Raw genomic sequence first — 19,884 nt, forward strand, 5'->3', positions numbered from 1 at the left:
ATAATAATCTTTTTTTTTCTTTTTTTTGGAGGTTCTCCAGAGGAAGGCAAGTATAAGCAAGATATTAAACCACACTATACTTTATTCTCACAAAATACCACTGGTTGTATTACCAGTGACTCAAAGATTCTCATTAATTTTTCAGGATTTTAGTGGCTCAAAAAGAAAAAACAAATGTTATGTCAATGGAACCAAATATAGGTGATAATAAATAAAATGCAAATTAGAAGTGGCACACAGAGTGTACTTTCTGTTATTTGTAATTAAGAGGTTTCTGATTCATTCATATTAAGATGGATTATAAATTTGTAGGTTTGTGGTTACTAAACTGGGTTAAACGTATATATACAATGTTCTTTGAAATACTGATGATTTTAGATCCTTCATCTGGATTTATTTAATCTTCTTTGGGTCCTGTCCCTAGTAAACCACCAGGTTTTGTAGAATAAAGAACAATTCATAAGAGTTTCACAATCTCTCTGAGGTCTGCAATCAAATAATAGAGAATAAAGATCATGCTTTTCCATGAGGAAGTCAGAATCTCCTGTGTTGGTTTCCTATCACTTTTATTATTAAAAGTTAGAATAAATTCAGTAACTTAAAACAATGCAAATTTTCTAGTAGTTCTGGAGGTGAGCAATCCAAAATAAGCAGTACCGCACCAAAACCATGGAGGAGGCACTGGCAGCCCACTCCAGTGTTCTTGCCTGGAGAATCCCGTGGACGGAGGAGCCTGGTGGGCTGTAGTCCATGGGGTCGCAGGGAGTCGGACACGACTGAGCGACTTCACTTTCACTTTTCACTTTCATGCACTGGAGAAGGAAATGGCAACCCACTCCAGTGTTCTTGCCTGGAGAATCCCGTGGACGGAGGAGCCTGGTGGGCTGTAGTCCATGGGGTCGCAGGGAGTCGGACACGACTGAGCAACTTCACTTTCACTTTTCACTTTCATGAATTGGAGAAGGAAATGGCAACCCACTCCAGTGTTCTTGCCTGGAGAATCCCAGGGACAGGGGAGCCTGGTGGGCTGCCGTCTGTGGGGTCGCACAGAGTCGGACACGATTGAAGTGACTTAGCAGCAGCAGCAGCACCAAAACCAAGGTATTGGCAGGACTATGCTCCTTCTGAAGGCTCTCAGAGTCAGTTTCAGTACAGCTTTCAGATTCTAGAGGCTGTCTACATTTCTTGGCTTGCAGCCCCATTTTTCATCTTCAAAATCAGAAGCATAGCATCTGCCAATCTCTTTCTCGGACTCTGACCCTCCTGTCTCCTTATAAAGACCCTTGAAATTTCACTCCTGAATATAGGATAATCTCCTATAATATAGGATAATCTCCCCATCTCAAATCCCTTTTGCCATATAAAGTAATTTATCCACAAATTCCAGGGATTAGAGCATGAACATCTTTGTGGGGTCAATATTTGTCTTACCATGTCTCCTCAGCTAACCACCCACTACCAAAAATTGCAATGTTTACCCACTACAGAATTTTTTATTCTGATTGGGTGTAAGCAAAATAAATAAAATCTGGTTTTCTGAAGCAAAAAATAAATTAATTATTGGAACAACAGCTGGAAACTAATAGAAAGGCTGGTAAAATGGTCACAGATAGGATCCAAGGGATGGGGGCAGCCAGAAGCACAGCCAAAATCTCAGCTGGGGAAGACTCTTGTGAGGACTCTGCATCTGGCACTGTGCTCACTGCCACTGCTTCCCTGTGCCCCAGACACTCCACTGGTGCTGCTGTTACCAGACTCTGGATATAGCTGCTGCATCTATATTGGATTCTAAGTGATTTCCTGGAGCCATGTGTGAGTGGGGGAGAAGGGTATCTGATGAGTGAGGCTTAGGTCATCTGCTTGCAGCTACTTGCTGGCTGGGGAGGGGGTGGAATGGGGTAGGGAGAGGGTTTCTCTGTTCCATTGAGGCCACCACAGTGGGAAACCCTACCTGCCTCCTACCTCCTCTAGGATGCCCACAAAGAAGTAGGTCCTGCAGCTGGGCAACTGAAAAATGGCAAATGTCCACTAGACTGTTACTAAGGAACAGGTCCATGCTGGGCTTGATAGCCAGGCTGCACCTTTGAAGAACTGAAAATTGGAAGCTGCTCATGCTTGTGCATGGAGCTTGCTACACTTTGATATCAGATCCTCACCTCTGTGAGATCCATATCACTCAAGAAAATGTCTAGGTGGCTGCCGTTTACCTTCTCCTTCTCTTATTCTTTCTCTTTAATGATACGACTGCCATACCCAGATTTCTTACCTTCTTCTCCCTCAACTGTAAGGAATATAAGCATGAAGATAATCCCTTGAATATGTCTAGGCATGACCTCCTATCCTTAATATACGAGGATGACATGGTAACTCATGAAATGATTCATTGTTCGACTTGTTTTTCAAGGTGTGGTAAAGAGTTTATTCTGACGTATCCTTTTCTCTGCCCAGGGCTTCTGGTGACTATTTGATAGTTCTGCCTACTGTCTTTTGCTTTGCCATCTGACATGGACTATAGTCAAATCTTTACCCTTGGCCCAAATGTTGAATTCCAACCATAAAACTAAACTGGCCTAGGAAGATAGCATGTAAATGTTGTGAAACAGTTGAGATTATTAGAATACAGAGAATAAAAAAAAAAAAAAGAAATCAAAAGGAGATGCTTATGTTTTAAGAAAAACAAGACGGGAAAAAAACCTTGACTAACTTGAAAAACACACCTTTAGTATGACTTCTCTTTCTAAAATACCTAGAAACTTTGGAAGGAAAGGTCTAGAAAGGGCCCTGTGTCAGCTCTGGTCAAAGCTTTAAGACACAGGTCTTGGTTAGTGTGGCTCTAACACCAAAACTGGCAAGGACCAAAAAAAAGGTGCCTTAAAAATATCTACGCCCTTTGGCCTAACAATCCACTTATAGAAATCTAGCCTTAGGAAATAAGTAGAGATATGAAAAGAAGTCTGATGCACAAAATTTATTTAAAAGCTTAAATAAGAATTTGGAAACACTCTAAAAGTCCAATAATAGCAATAGCTAATGCTTACTAAGCTTTTAATTTGTATAAGCCATGGTACTAAGCACTTTGTATGAACTATCTCATCAAACCTCACAATGAAGCATTATTATTATTATACAATTTGACAAATGAAGAAACTGAGTCACAAAGCAGTTAAGTAATTTGCCCAGGGCCAGACAACTCCAGGTGATGGAGCCAGGATTTGAACAGTTTCATCTAAATCCAAAGCTGTTATTTGAAATCACCAAGCTATACAGTTTCTCAATGGGAGAGGGATAGAATAAACACAGTACAAACATGATGAAATATTTAATTGCCAGTAGTATGATGATTGTGAACAAGTTTTAATAAAACTTTTAAATGTTTATGATGTAGTATTGAATTAAAAAACCCAGACACAACATTTAGTAAAGAGCATAATCTCCACTAGGGCATAGACATACACCAAAGACTGTTAACAAATATTAAAAAAATGATTGTTTCTAGTTTTTGAACAAATACCAAATTGTATTTTCTCTTTCATACTCTTCTATGTTTTTCAAGCATCCTGTAGTTAGAATTTGTGTGTGTTACTTGTTTCAGTCGTGTCTGACTCTTTGCAACCACGTGGACTGTACGCCTCCAGGCTCCCCAGTCCATGGAATTCTCTAGGGAAGAATACTGGAGGCCATTCCTTCTCCAGGGGATCTTCCTGACTCAGGAATTGAACCTGGGTCTCCTGCAATGCAGGCAGATTCTTTACTGTCTGAGCCACCATAGCTTGTATAAAATAGTAGGTGTTCAGAAGAAAATAACTCTAGGCTGGAAGAGTCTAAGAATCAGTGCTCAGTGGGTTAGTCCAACCATAGGCCATTGAGGTGGGTCCTGAGCCCTACAAGGCCAGGCAGCTCTAACACACTGGCCAGCCCCCAGAGACAATGGCTAAATCTCAGCAGGGGAGCTCTGCTTGCTGGGCTGGCTGAGCTGCCCCACCTGCAGCCATCCAGATAGAAAGTGAGATTGTTAATTAATGGGGCCAGCGACCAGCATAAATCACATGCCAGAACCAGGTAGGAATTTTTACTCTTAGATCTCTGCCTAGGTGACTTTGGACATGTCATTTATCCTTATTATGCCTTTGTTGCCTCATCTTTAAACGAGGACAACAGTATTATCTACCTGATTGGGTTGTTGTAAGGATTAAATGAGAGAAAGCATGTAAAGTCTAGTGCATAATCTGGAACGTAATTAGTACTCAATAAATCATCACTTTAAAAGACTAACAAAACACATTTTGCCCCATGGTAGACGTGGAGGAAAAGGCTGAGGAGACTGGTTTGACATTATCTGTAAGACACAGATGGAATATATTATTGCAAAAGTTAATTCCTTTTGAGTAGATCTGATTAAATTAAGCTGGTATTCAATGGGCCAAGGAATGCAGTTATGCTTCTAGTTTTGTCCAAGAATAAGAAACTACATCTTTTTAAAAAAAAAAAAAAATTCTCAACTCCCTATAAACACATTCCCTTCTGTTAAGAGTAACTCTAGTGTCCAATGTCAGTGTGTATAAATTATATAAAAATTTTTACCAAATCAGAGATGATTTGGGGTTTCTGAGTATACTCAAATATGTGCTATGAGAGTAGTAAGCATAATTTAATATTCTGCTGCAGAGACAGAATTGTCTCTTTATAGACAATACCATAGACATTAAACAAATAACAAAAATACTGTGAGATTCTTTTCTAGCGTTTTAGGCAATACACTGATCATTAGAGTTGATATAAACAATGTTTTTAGTCATGGAAGGTGGATTAAGGGAATGGGGTTAGGGCTTTTTTTTCCTTCCCTTTTATTTTTCTTTTAAAATTATTTTCTCTTTTTACAGTTATTGTTTTATAATGAAAAATATTAAGTGTGGTTTAAAAAGAAATGACCTAGCCACTTGGTGGCAGTATGCTGTGAAGAATATAGTCTACATGGCTTCATTTTAGTCCCATGCTTAAAAATTTTATCATTGACTTGATTTCTTCGAAAATTTTGCTTAAATATTGTCTTACTTCAGATACATGACTCTTTATGAAATTACCTTCTCATAATTAAGCACATTTTTTAAATGACTTCTTTACTCTAACCTGGTCAATTTGAAATTATGATAACAAAAACTCTAAAGGAAAATTATGTTTCTTCTCTATTAAGGCTAATAAAATCTTAGTCAGATATGAAAATTATTTTTATGTGATGCAAATTATTAATTGATGTTTCATTGCCAAATAGCCACCTGTAATTTATGCAACAGAGTTATATTAACCTGTGTTTAAAAGCTAGCAACACTATATATTATTTTTAAATAAAATGCTAATTCAAAAATAATAAAAGCGAGAACAAAATAATCCAGCCGCATATGCTATAAACCTATGATTCTGCCAAACTGAAAGCTGTATTACATTTAAACGTAGTATTTTTCTTAAAATTAGATGAATAATCTTGGCTGTTGGCCACTGGTGATGGAACCACACACTTAGGGGAAAAAAGAGATTTACAGAAGCACCAAGGAGCCAGAAAGAGTTTCTGATTTGTCACAATTCAGAGTAGGGCTTCCCAAGTGGCACTAGTGGTAAAGAACCCACCTGCCGATGCAGGAGACATAACAATACGATAGTTCGATCCCTGGATTGGGAAGATCACCTGGAGGAGGACACGTCAATCTACTCCAGTATTCTTGCCTGGAGAATCCCATGGACAGAGGAGTCTGGCGGACTACAGTCCATAGGGTTGCACAGAGTCAGACACGATGGAAGCGACTGAGCATGCAGCATGCACAGTTCAGAGTGAAACATTTCCCTCTTGCTGTGGAGAAGCGAGCTAAAAACACAAGAAAGAATTTTTGGCTTTTCTGATGTTTTCATCTCCTAAAATTCCCTACCCATGGTTCTTAGAAAACTCCTCTTCAGTTGAGCCTATGTTTGCAACCAGATCAGCCTTTCATAATCATTTCCAAAGACCCATAGGGATCTTTTTTTATTGGAACTCTGTGATATTTTTGTCAAAAAGAGTTGCCCCAGACACATAGCTTATTATAAAAGCCTGTGATATCCCTGCAGCAGTTAAGGACATCTCAAGTTGTAATCTCTCCCTGATGCCCACTGTAATTCTTTTAAAAGAAGAATTTGAACACTAAAATCAGAATGACTGAATAAATAGGGTTTAAGGCCCTCTTGGGAATCCAGAGTTTAGAACCACTTTCAGGAACATCTTCCATCAACTGGGAGAATCATGTCCTTGAAATCCCCTCTGGAAGCCTTTAATTATCAGGAGGGAGGAGGTGGGTGAGGAAGCTCCAGGACTCTTGAGTTCAGACTGAAAATGACTTTGCTATCAAGGAAGCTAGATGACCCCACCCTGGTCAGAAGCTTTCATTAGCAGTGTTCTGAGAGTCTTTATGAGTAGACAGGGCTGGCCAGGATCCTTGCCAGCAGAGAAGGAGCAGAGGGAAGTCATTAATGGCATTCCACCCTTATGTAATAACTTCAAAGTGTGTGCTAATCAAAACTGGGCTTCTTATATGGAGCCAAGATGCTGTTCGCCAACAGCATACTGAAGATTATGCAAAGGCAAAAGTGTCACATCTTGGAGGTGCTTAAGGAAACCTAAACCTTATTGCGTCACCTATTGGAAGGAATCAAGTAGAGACCAGTTGTGTGTGTTCTTCTGGCTCAGTGAATGAAATAAAGCTCCTTGGTATTTGTTGCCTAGAAGTCTCATGAAATTAGTGGACACATCTTGAAGTCTTGCAAACTATAGGTAGTTTTTATCGTCCTTTGAATGTTTCCTCCTTTGGGATTTATCCAATTTAATAAAAAGAAGAAAAGACACACATACTAAAAGGCTTTTCCTCCTTCTTTCCATTCTGTTAAAGTCCGTGGTTTACTTTATTCATCTCCAAACAAGTAAAGAAACTCTCTTAGGAAACTGGGTAACCTGAGTGCAAAAAATGAAAAGTTTACACTATTTTCTTTTTAAGTTCCTCAGGTCACAGTGAAATCATTCCAACATGATACTCAGAATTCTGGACTTCTAATTGCTTCCATCTTTAAAAAACACCTTACTTCTGGTAAGAAAATACTGCTTAGATTTGTTGAATAGTCTTAGCAATCATTCATTTGAATGCTCCGTACTGAAAAATCACATGTTAGGCATAAGTTCTTGATAGTAAGATATGCCACATGACTTACATAGGAAAATAACCAACAAAAATCTGCTTAAAATTGAATTTAAGGAGTGTTTTGAGTAGATTCTGCCAGCTTTTGCTCTGGGTTAGAAATGTGTTCATTTCAATTGGTGCTGGGGCTCAAGACCTCAAAAATTCTTCCTAAAAATATCATTATTTAAATGTTTACCTTGTGCTAAAAGTTTCATGTACTTCATCTTTTTCAATCATCCAAATAACTTCTTGAGGTAAGTGTTATGAGTCTGTTTTACAGATGGGAAAATTGGAACTCAGAGACATTGAGGAACTTGTTTGGACTAAAATTCAAATCCAATTTTTCAAATCCTGAAGTCTATTGTGCTCCTTCTCTTACACAAACCAGCTCCCATTTTATTTGTTAGTATGGCTAGGTATTTTCCATTGATAAGCATGCCAAAATGTTTTAGGTATAAAAAGATATGAGATCAGGTTGTGTAGCATTTATGGCCTTGCATAGAAATCTGGCAGGAATAGTATAAAAACTTTTGCAGGTGATATTGATGTTCAGAGAATGAGATGGCTGGATGGCATCACCAACTCGATGGACATGTGTTTGAGTGAACTCCGGGAGTTGTTGATGGACAGCGAGGCCTGGAGTGCTGTGATTCATGGGGTCACAAAGAGTCGGACAGGACTGAGCGACTGAACTGAACTGATTGATGTTCTTTGGACTTTTGTTTATTTATTAAAACAATATTCTGTGTTGCCAGGCACATATTCTATGTGCCAGTCACTATTTTGAGTACTGGGGAATCAGCAGTGAAAAAAACGAACAAAGTTCCTATCTTCATGAAGTTTCTTTTCTAGATAGATGAATGTGTGTTGGGGGAGGTAGACAACAAACAAAAAAAGAAAAGTAAGGTGGCAGTAAGCGATATAAAGATGAAGCAATGTAAGGGTACTCTAAATTTTGTATTATGTGAATCAATTATGAGCTGAGTGCTTAGGTTAAGTAAAGATCCCTAATTATAGATGCCTACACAGACCAGCGCCTTGATATTGCCGTGGGAACTGTGGAGGCTTGCTCTAAAGGTAGATATCATTTTACAGAAGAGAAAACTTGAGCTTGGGCAAGTTCATTATTATGCTCTGAGGTTACAGAGCTGATAAATGGCAGTATCTAACTGGAACCCAGGTATCTCAGCTTGTACTTCTAGCCACTCTGCTCTACTCCTCACATCCCTTTACTGGATCCCATGTTAACTTAGGGACTCTACATCATCTTTCAGGCTCTAATGTCTGGCAGTCAGTCCTCCCATTAGCGGCTTGAAATTCTCAGTAATAGTATTTTAGTCCTAGAAAAACACTAACTCCATACCCCACAGGGACTAGGAGTGAACTAAGCCACATTGACCCCAGCCCACCAGCTGGCTTTAGGAGAGGGGCTGGACAGCCTGGAGACCCCCAAGTGTGTGTTAGGTGCAGCTGGGAAATAACTAGGCTAGGGCCAATTCAGTGCCTGTCACATAGTAAGTATCTGATAAACATTTGTCAAAGGGAGGAAGGAGGATGGAAGGAGACAATACACAGCATGGCTTAGATACAACTCCCATGTGACAAATCATGTCTCAATTACAGTCTACATTTGAAAACAGAAAATAGAGCTTTTCATGTACTAGGGAGAAAATGCGGAGAAGGCAGTGGCAACCCACACCAGTACTCTTGCCTGGAAAATCACATGGACAGAGGAGGCTGGTAGGCTGCAGACCATGGGGTCGCTAAAAGTCGGACGTGACTGAGTGACTTCACTTTCACTTTTCACTTTCATGCATTGGAGAAGGAAATGGCAACCCACTCCAGTGTTCTTCCCTGGAGAATCCCAGGGATGGGGGGGCCTGGTAGGCTGTCGTCTAAGGGGTCTCACAGGGTTGGACACGACTGAAGCAACTTAGCAGCAGCAGCAGCAGGGAGAAAATGTGATGAGCCTGGCAGGTAACCCATGTTGAATATATTATTTATTTAAAGATTTCAGGTGATTAATTCTACTTCAAAATTCAAAAGAAGCATTGTTTCTAAAATAAAATATCAGTGCAAAATAAATGACAATTTGAATTTCTCTCTTATGTATTGTTCTAAGTAGAGTGCCCTTTTTCAGCAGGAAGAAATTCATGAACAGTAAATTTTGAAGAATGGTGACAAACCATACATAACTTCTGTCTTGTACAAAAGGTTAAACAAACCAAAAAAAAAAAATAAACCTCAGTTGTGATTATGGCCAGCTTTAGCCTCTGTCACAAGCAATTGGGAATTCTCACTTGTGTCAGACAAACCAAATGAGGTTCATCACTATACTTTTTCTAATATAAAATATGCAAGCAAAGCTCATAAAAAATGTCTAACACTGATCACATTTGCCAGAGACTCAATTCCAGAAACCCACTGATCTCAGATCCGTGCAACCCAATCTTCTCAAACAAAAGATATTGTTGTGCAGTTTGGAATGGCAGTCACTTTACAGCCCAAGGTAAAGGTTAATTTTATTTCTTCTTCCTGTTTCCTTTGAGATTAATGACCTTCACTTGGAGCAGAATAGAGAGAACAGAGATTCTGGTATCACATGTTGTTGTTCAGTCATGCCTGACTCTTTGTGACCTCACGGACTGCAGCATGCCAGGCCTCCCTATCCCTCACCATCTCCAGGAGTCTGCTCAAACTCATGTCCATTGAGTCAATGATGCCATCCAACCATCTTATCCTCTGTCACCCCCTTCTCTGCCTACCTTCAATCTTTCCTAGCATCAGGGTCTTTTCCAATGAGTCAGTTCTTCACATCAGGTAGCCAAGATGGAAATTATAGCTAAAATTATTTTACTTTCCTTTCAGACAACAGAAAACAAGACATTGGACTTTTATTGGGAATGGTCTTCTTTGCTGTTATGCTGTCAGTTCTATCTTTGATTGGGATATTTAACAGATCGCTTCGAACTGGGTAGGTTTTTGTTGAATTTGTTTTCTCATTTAGACCATATATTTGTACCATCAAAATGTAGTCAACTATGTGATTTATTTTAAAAATTCATCAACACTTTTCCTGAGAGAAAGGTAAAACAAAAGGAACAGTATTTAATGATTATGCATCCATGCCAACAAGTGAAAGTAGCTCAGTTGTGTCCAACTCTTTGAGACCCCATGGACTATACAGTCCATGGAATTCTCCAGGCCAGAATATTGGAGTGGGTAGCCTTTCCCTTCTTCAGGGGATCTTCCCAACCCAGGGATCAAACACAGGTCTTCAGCATTGCAGGCAGGTTCTTTACCAGCTGAGCCACAAAAGAAGCCTGAGAATACTGGAGTGGGTAGCCTATCCCTTCTCCAGGGGATCTTCCCCAAGCAGGAATCAGACAGGGGTCTCCTACATTGCAGGTGGATTCTTTACCAACTGAGCATCAGGGAATCTATCCATGAAAAACTCTTGACAAATGTCATTCATTTAATCCTTGCAATGACCCTGCCAGAAAAGCTGAGTGACCTATTTTACAGATGATTTAGATGAAGTGTAGAGACGGTAAATGCTCAAACCAAGGTCACCAAACACTAAACCAGGAGCCCAAAGGCAGCTGACAGCTCAGCCCATGTTCTCTCTCCCTATGCAGTCTTCTCAGTGTGCCGCAAGGCTGTCTACTGTGCCTGGATTCTTCACAGTAGTTAAGCTGTAACCTGCTTCAAGTTCTCCCCAGATAATCCCCTGAATGAGTCTGAAGTGTGGCAGTGTCTGAATTCATCACTTTGATACCAATTGTGTTAGTGTTTTAGCAGCCCCATTGCCCATTCTCCTTCAGTTCAGTTCAGTTCAGTTCAGTCGCTCAGTCGTGTCCAACTCTTTGTAAACCCATGGACTGCAGCACGCCACGCCACCCTGTCCATCACCAACTCCCAGAGTTTACTCAAACTCATGTCCATTGAGTCAGTGATGCCATCCAACCATCTCATTCTCTGTCATCCCCTTCTCCTCCTGCCTTCGATCTTTCCCAGTATCAGGGACTTTTCAAATGAGCCAGTTCTTTGCATCAGGTGGCCAAAGTATTGGAGTTTCAGCTTCAATATCAGTCCTTCCAATGAACATCCAGGACTGATTTTCTTTAAGATGGACTGGTTGGATCTCCTTGCAGTCCAAGGGACTCTCAAGCGTCTTCTCCAACACCACAGTTCAAAAGCATCAATTCTTCGGTGCTCAGCTTTCTTTATAGTCCAACTCTCATATCCCTACACGACTACTGGAAAAACCATAAACTTGACTAGACGGACTTGGTGGACAAAAAATGTCTCTGCTTTTTAATATGCTGTCTAGGTTGGTCATAACTTTCCTTCCAAGGAGTAAGTGTCTTTAATTTCATGGTTGCAATCACCATCTGCAGTGATTTTGGAGCCCCCCAAAATAAAGTCAGCCACTGTTTCCCCATCTGTCTGCCATGAAGTGATGGGAACGGATGCCATTATCTTAGTTTTCTGAATGTTGAGCTTTCAGCCCACTTTTTCACTCTCCACTTTTACTTTCATCAAGAAGCTCTTTAGTTCTTCTTCACTTTCTGCCATAAGGGTGGTGTCCTCTGCATATCTGAGGTTATTGATATTTCTCTTGGCAATCTTGATTCCAGCTTGTGCTTCTTCGAGCCCAGCGTTCCTCATGATGTACTCTGCATATAAGTTAAATAAGCAGGGTGACAATATACAGCCTTGACGTACTCCTTTTCCTATTTGGAACCAGTCTGTTGTTCCATGTCCAGTTCTAACTGTTGCTTCCTGACCTGCATGCAGGTTTCTCAAGAGGCAGGTCAGGTGGTCTGGTATTCCCATCTCCTGAAGAATTTTCCATAGTTTATTGTGATCCACACAGTCAAAGGCTTTGGCATAGTCAATGAAGCAGAAATAGATGTTTTTCTGGAAATTTCTTGCTTTCTCCATGATCCAGCAGATGTTGGCAATTTGATCTCTGGTTCCTCTGCCTTTTCTAAAACCAGCTTGAACATCTGGAAGTTCACGGTTCATGTATCGCTGAAGCCTGGCTTGGAGAATTTTGAGCATGACTTTACTAGTGTAAATGAGATGAGTACAATTGTACAGTAGTTTGAGTATTCTTTGGCATTGCCTTTCTTTGGGACTGGAATGAAAACTGACCTTTTCCAGTCCGGTGGCCACTGCTGAGTTTTCCAAATTTGCTGACATATCGAGTGAAGCACTTTCACAGCATTATCTTTTAGGATTTGAAATAGCTCAACTGGAGTTCCATCACCTCCACTAGCTTTGTTCGTAGTGATGCTGTCTAAGGCCCACTTGACTTCACATTCCAGGATGTCTGGCTCTAGGTGAGTGTGAGTGATCACACCATCATGATTATCTGGGTCATGAAGATCTTTTTTGTACAGTTCTTCTGTGTATTCTTGCCACCTCTTCTTAATATCTTCTGCTTCTGTTTGGTCCATACCATTTCTGTCCTTTATCGAGCCCATCTTTGCATGAAATGTTCCCTTCGTATCTCTAATTTTCTTGAAGAGATCCCTAGTCTTTCCCATGCTTTTGTTTTCCTCTATTTCTTTGCATTGATCACCAAGGAAGGCTTTCTTATCTCTCCTACCTATTCTTTGGAACTCTGCATTCAAATGGGTATATCTTTCCTTTTCTTCTTTGCTTTTCACTTCTCTTCTTTTTGCAGCTATTTGTAAGGCCTCCTCAGACAGCCATTTTACTTTTTTGCATTTCTTTTTCTTGGGGATGGCCTTGATTCCTGTCTCCTGTACAATGTCACGAATCTCCGTCCATAGTTCATCAGGCACTCTGTCTATCAGATCTAGTCCCTTAAATCTATTTTTCACTTCTACTGTATAGTCATAAGGGATTTGATTTAGGTCATACCTGAATGTTCTAGTGGTTTTCCCCACTTTCTTCAATTTCAGTCTGAATTTGGCAATAAGGAGTTCATGATCTGAGCCACAGTCAGCTCCTGGTCTTGTTTTTGCTGACTGTATACAGCTTCTCCATCTTTGGCGGCAAAGAATATAATTGATCTGATTTCGGTGTTGACCCTCTGGTGATGTCCGTGTGTAGAGTCTTCTCTTTTGTTTTTGGAAGAGGGTGTTTGCTATAACCAGTGCATTCTCTTGGCAGAACGCTATTAGCCTTTGCCCTGCTTCATTCCGTGCCAAGGCCAAATTTGCCTGTTACTCCAGGTGTTTCTTGACTTTTTACTTTTGCATTCCAGTCCCCTATAATGAAAAGGACATCTTTTTCGCGTGTTAGTTCTAGAAGGTGTTGTAGGTCTGCATAAAACCGTTCAGCTTCAGCTTCTCCAGTATTACTGGTTGGGGCATAGACTTGGATTGCCGTGATACTGAATGAATCTTTTTTTCTCACTGTATCAGCATGCTGTACAAAAACTTTTCTACAGTATCATGTATTTACCAATTTGTTCTAATTTTAGGTATGCTAAAGGAATATGAAATAGTAAAAGAAACTGAACCATAAAACATCGTATAAATATATGTAAAGAAACTACTTTTACGCTACAGTTCGGGTCAAGTTGAGCTAGCAAAGTCTGTGCAGCCATTTCGATTGTTAAGTAGTTGAAGTTCTTACAGAAGCTGCATAAGCAGATAAGCAAGTCTGATCTGTGTGGTGCATTGTTAACATGTAATACTGTGTGAGAGCTCACTGTAGTCTCTTCTAAGCTCCCAAGCTAAGCTCCCGAGACAACCTCTTTGCTCAAATCAATGTTTACATAAATGTAGAAAGTGCTTTCAACACAGTGGCAGTGCCAAGCGGTAGCTTCGGAGGAAAAGTGGGGTGTTCATGGCTTCTCCCTCTTCTTTTTGTCACACAACCCCAGAGATCCTTAATAAGTACACAACTGAAGTAAAAACTGGTGTTCTCTCCGTGCAAGACAACTTCTCCAGGCTCCTACTCCGACCACATAAGTAAAGTTTGTGGCTACCACTCTCTCTACCTTATTTAGAATCATTACAATTAGAAGAGCTCAAATATTATAGTTTTCTTATATGACATTCTCTTCTTTAATATTTCTTTATGGTTATGCTCCCCTTGGAAAGTTTTACACTTATCCCTTAAGTTTTACAAACTTTTCCACACTAACATCTCTACTTATAATGGTTTGCCATATTTAACGCATGTATAGTTTCACTTCCTGGGTGGTTCTCCCACTTATCTTGAATCTAGTGTGAGTGCTTTGGAATGTTCCAACTCCTTAGAGGCAGAGCAATATGGAGAAGAGGAAAATCTGAAAAGATACTGAATCAACTTCCCACATAACTTTTAAGGAGATGGAAATCTTAGTTCCTGCATTGGAAATTTTAATTTTTATTATGCATTCTATTCTAGTTTATTTCCTAATCTCCAAGATGATTGCCCACACCAGTCCTCAAGTAAGATACTTATTTTAATATGTCATTTTTTGTTTTTTAGAATTAAAAGAAGAATCTTATTGCTAATACCAAAATGGCTATATGAAGATATTCCTAATATGGAAAACAGTAAAGTTGTGAAAATACTTCAGGTAACCAAACACCATTAAGTACAATCTAAATGGCAGCTGAGACCAAGAGCACAGTCCAATAGTTAAGGTAGAATTTCCATTTAAATAAATAAATGTGTGTGCATATTTGCACAACTGTATAAACATATGCAGAAATAAAACTACATATTTCAGATCATACTTAAGAGAGAAGAAAGAATGGGTTAAAGGAAGAAAAGAGAAATGGGAGAAGCAATGCTATTCAAAAGAGAAAAGTGAAGAAGATTGTAAGCCAGGTGCCAGAGCCACTTGGTGGCCAAACAATTAGTAGGTGTCCCCAGAGACCGAAGGGACAGGGAAGAAAATCTCAATAGAAGGAGCCTCAGAGACACAAAGGGGTTTCTGTTTTACATGAGTTGGAGAAGCAGGTGGAGCCCAAGGAAGACACTACTTTGCTCCTGAGACCCAGTGGAATTTGAGAAGATGGATGTGAGGAGACTGTGGCAGATGGTGTCACCAGGGGTAGGCCAGGTCTCCAGTTCAGCAAAGAATAGAAGGTTGTCCCGGGAAGACCCTGAGGCAACAGGGGATCTTGCAGGTTTTGAAGGAGCAGCTCTGGTTATGGAGGAGGGGAAAGAATCTGCTATGTGTGCTCTGATAATTTCTGGCTCTCTGGCCTGGCTGTCAAGGGGCTCAAAACTCAGTTGATTGGACAGACACATCAGCTAAGCATTGAAATGCAGCAACATAGTATAGTGAAAGAAATGAGACCAAACCTGATAAGAGTGTAGAGGAAATATATTAAGAGATGGGAAGGAATTGCTCAGGAGAGACAGAGAACATTCAAAATAGAGAGGCTACATGAGCAAAGGTACAGAGGTGAGAAGAGCCTGCTAAGTGTGGCTTTGTCGAAACATTTGATGTGAGGAGTGGCTGGAATAATGGGGGAATGCAGAGTGGTCACACAGAGTCAGACACGACCGAAGTGACTAAGCACCGCACATAGAGTGGGATCAGGGCACAGGAGGCCTTGTTATGGAACTCAGACTTCATTCTGCCAACCAACAGTTTTCAAGCTTAAGTTTATTTTTAGCCTAGGGACCCTCTTTTCAAATGATGCTGAAGTAGACAAGTACTGCAAAACAAGTAAAAGTGGCTCTATCTGGAGATCTAGTGAGCCTACTAATCAACTCCTTTCAGAGCCCCGGATAAGTCCTTAAGGCAACAGTGCTCAGCCTTGATTGCATTTTAGAATCCTAATTCCCAGGCCACAGTCTCTGGGGGGAGGCCAGAATCTTTGGGGGGAGGACTGATGTGAGGAGACCCAGGTGTCAGCATCTTCAGAGTTTCCCATGTGAATCCACTATACAGCTAGTGTTGAGAACACTGTTAAGGGTTTGAAAACTACTGTGAGAAATTAGCATTGTGAGGGGTGGGCAAAGTGTCAAGAAGCAAGAGTCCTCAGTGCTGAGTTTGTAGAGGGCTTATAAGGAGTGTAATGTGCCTATGGAATATGACAAGGAGGAGGTCGCCGGTGGTCCATCCAGAGGTTCAGTTAGAAGTGAATAGAAGATAAAGAAGTGAGGATGGATGTAGAGACATCTTTTGATGAGTGTAGACCAGAAGAGAAGTAAGAAAGGGGCTCTGCTGACACCTGGTCAAATGCTCTCAGTACTGACGGTACTGACGCAATCTATGTATAACAATAGCTTCAGAGCAGTATGGACTCGGAATTGTATTTGTACTAAATTGTGTGGGCTTGAGAGTATAGTATGGGGTGGCAGAGGTGGGGCGAGGATTGATCAAGCAAGACTATGAAGGGTTGAGGAGGAAAGTCCTACCATGAGCAGGAGGATGGATCCTTGTCACTGGATACTTAAAGGAGAGTGTGGACATGGTTGACTCTGAAGGAGGTTATGTTGTACATAGCGGAGGGGTGGTCTGGAATAACTGAACCCATACATAGGGTAAAGTAAATAGTTACCAACTGGCTGAGGGGCAAGTACACAGTCAGTAAGCTACAGCTGATAAATACTGTGGTCTTGAAATTCATTCCATGTAGTCACTCTGTCTTATTCCCCCACCAGTTATCCTGGGGAACTGGGAACATTCTGTGGCTCAGACAATTGTCCCTGACCTTGCTGTGATCAGATTCTCCTCTCCCTTTAGTGTCCTCACTCTGGAATAGTCCCTGTTGCTTTGTGCCCTTCACTGTGATCTGACCCCTATGTACTTCTCCATTCAGCTGCCAACCTGAAGAGGGGGAAACACCCCCTTCCTCTTGGTTTACTATAGCAAATCTAGTTCCTTTGACTACATCTGATCCATGACTATATGTCTGCCCTTCCCAACACAAACCTAGCAAAAGCCCTGGGGAGGCTGAGTTGAAAAAATTTGAATGATATTTCACCCTGATTTATTCAAGGTCTTCCTTTTGCCAAGCTTCCTTCCCATCCTGAGCTCTCGGAATTAGAAATGAACCTTCCTTCAGAAGAGGTTTTGCTTTCTGCCAAAAGACGAAGAGGTGGCAGTCTAGTCAGTTCAGGCCACTCAATAGAATACCACAGACTGGGCAGCTTCGGAGAAGGCAATGGCAAGCCACTCCAGTACTATTGCCTGGAAAATCCCATGGATGGAGGAGCCTGGTAGGCTGCAGTCCGTGCGGTCGCTAAGGGTCAGACACGACTGAGCGACTTCACTTTCACACATTGGAGAAGGAAATGGCAACCCACTCCAGTGTTCTTGCCTGGAGAATCCCAGGGATGGGGGAGCCTGGTGGGCTTCCGTCTATGGGGTCACACAGAGTCGGACACGACTGAAGTGACTTAGCAGCAGCAGCAGCTGGGCAGCTTAAGTGGGAAGTCTAAGATCAAGACACAAGCAGATGTCGTTCCTAGTGAGAGCTTTCTTACAGACTGCTGTCTTCTTGCTATATCCTCAGATGGCAGTCTGAGAGATCAGCTTTCTTGTGTCTCTTCTTATGAGAACACTAATCCTATTTATGAGGACTCCACTCTCATGACCTAATTACCTCCCAAAGGTCTCACCTCCTAATATCATCATAGGGCTTCAACATATGAATTTTGGAAGGACTCAAACATTCCACCATAGCGGGCAGCTATAATTTTATAACTGTGTTGGGCGGGAGTTACTTGCCCCAGGAAGCCAGCCATCAGGTGGAAGGCCATAAGCCCTTCTCTTACCAGAAAAGTCATCAGGCTTTTATACAAATAAAAACTATTTTCACCCACCCTCCTGACTGATCACCACAGACATGTCTGAATTGTGAGAAGCTGCCTACCTTTGGAGCCACAACCCAAAGCGTTTACCACAAATTTATTCTCAAATGGAAGCACAACAGGATTCTCTGCGCCCTTTTCAGTTCAGTTCAGTCACTCAGTCATGTCCAAAACTGTGACCCCATGGACTGCAGCACGCCAGGCCTCCCTGTCTATTGTCAACTCCCGGAGTTTACTCAAACTCATGTCCATTGAGTTGATGATGCCATTCAACTACCTCATCCTCTGTTGTCCCCTTCTCCTCCTGCCTTCAATCTTTCCCAGCATCAGGGTCTTTTCAAATGAGTCAGTTCTTCACATCCAGGTGGCTTTTATTTAAAAAACAAAGTATTTTCTTCTAGTAAAGCTCTATAATATTACAAAATACTCCAAAATTTTAAAAGGCACTGAGATAATATGCAAGTTAACAAGCAAAATGCTTCTTTCCCTTTAAAATTCATAAATAAAGACATGTGCTTATAGCATGGATTATTTTTTATTACTCCTTTCCTTCAACGCCTTCTTGGGAGAATTTAACAAACCTCTGGAATGGAGCAGAGTAACAAGACAAAAGTAGGAAATCATATGGGAAGAGAAACACTATGAAGAAAAGCGAGGGGAAAAGGAAAGTTGAGGGAGAGCAAAATTCTAGTCCTTATTTATCAGGTTTGCTCCTTTAAATGTCTTTTGTAAACTATCTTTCCTTCCTAGGAAAAAAATGAATTTATGAATAACAATTCAAGCGAACAGGTCCTATATGTTGATCCGGTGATTACAGAGATAGAAATCATTCTCCCAGAAGAAAAACCCATGGGCCACAAGAAAGAAAACGATACAGGATGTCTGGAGAGAAAAGAGAGCCTGGAGAAGTCACTACTCGCTAACACTACAGTTGTATATATTCCTGATCTCAACACTGGGTATAAACCCCAGATTTCAAGTTTTCTCCCTGGGGGAAACCATCTCGGCAATGATGATGAAACAGCTTCCTCAACTCTGGAACCACCAGTTGATTCATTAAACTTGGGAAACAGTGCCAGGTTTAAAAAATATCCTGATTTTGCTTTTTCTGTCTCAAGTACAAATTCACTAAGCAACACACTATTTCTTGAAGAATTAAGCCTCATTTTAAATCAAGGAGAATGCAGTCCTCCGGACGCACAAAGCTCAGTAGAGGGGGAAACTGCCATGCTTCTGGAAGATGCATTACTGAATGAAACTATTCCAGAACAAACCCTGCTGCCTGATGAATTTGTCTCCTGTTTGGGGAGCATGAACAAAGAGTCGCCATCTATTAATTCTTACTTTCCACAAAATATTTTGGAAAGCCACTTCAATAGGATTTCACTCTTAGAAAAGTAGATTTGTGTAGTCAAAAGCTGCCTTGCAGTCTGAAGAGGGCTCTCTCTCTCTCAACACAAATTTAATTCTGCCCAATTTCTTTTACTAGAGAATTAAGATCCAAAGATGAAACATGCTTCATGGCCACAAAAGCAGCAGAAATATTAGAGAAGACTTCTATATGTTAAAAAATGTTTAAACTATATCTTTAAAAAATTTTCCTCATTGCAAGGCACTAAACAGATCTCTCTGTATGAAGGATAAATAATGCAAAATACATAGTAATGAAATAAATGCTGAAAATATTTTTTTAAAATCGAGCTATTAGTATTTGCCCACAAGAGGAAAAGCAAGTTTAACTTTCATTTTATTACTTAGTAGTTAAAAATATAGCCCACAAATAGCAAAACAAGTAAGGGATGGAAACAGAGGAACAATTAATTACATGTTTACTGTGTTGTTGTTGCTTTTTCCCTACTACTTTCTATTCAGGTATTAAGAATGTGATCTTCCTTGTTTTGATTTTGGACTGAGAGAGTTGTAAACAGTGATGTGTGGAAAT

The 19,884-nt window shown here is 40.6% G+C and overlaps 1 protein-coding gene across 1 annotated transcript in view; it reads left to right on the forward strand.

Annotated features, from left to right (window-relative positions):
• The window catches only part of IL23R (interleukin 23 receptor), a 71,924-nt gene extending 52,314 nt beyond the window's left edge, over positions 1-19,610 (forward strand). The window contains exons 8-11 of the mRNA XM_055403587.2: positions 7,017-7,106; positions 10,065-10,170; positions 14,655-14,745; positions 18,693-19,610. Coding sequence (XP_055259562.2) covers positions 7,017-7,106; positions 10,065-10,170; positions 14,655-14,745; positions 18,693-19,343 — 938 coding nt within the window. The 3' untranslated portion in view covers positions 19,344-19,610. The remainder of the gene's footprint in view (positions 1-7,016; positions 7,107-10,064; positions 10,171-14,654; positions 14,746-18,692) is intronic.
• Positions 19,611-19,884: the final 274 nt, after the last annotated feature.

This window comes from Moschus berezovskii, chromosome 4 (genome assembly GCF_049115385.1).
Source record: "Moschus berezovskii isolate FMDL1 chromosome 4, NW_MosBer_1.0, whole genome shotgun sequence".
In the NCBI taxonomy this organism is placed as follows: domain Eukaryota; kingdom Metazoa; phylum Chordata; class Mammalia; order Artiodactyla; family Moschidae; genus Moschus; species Moschus berezovskii.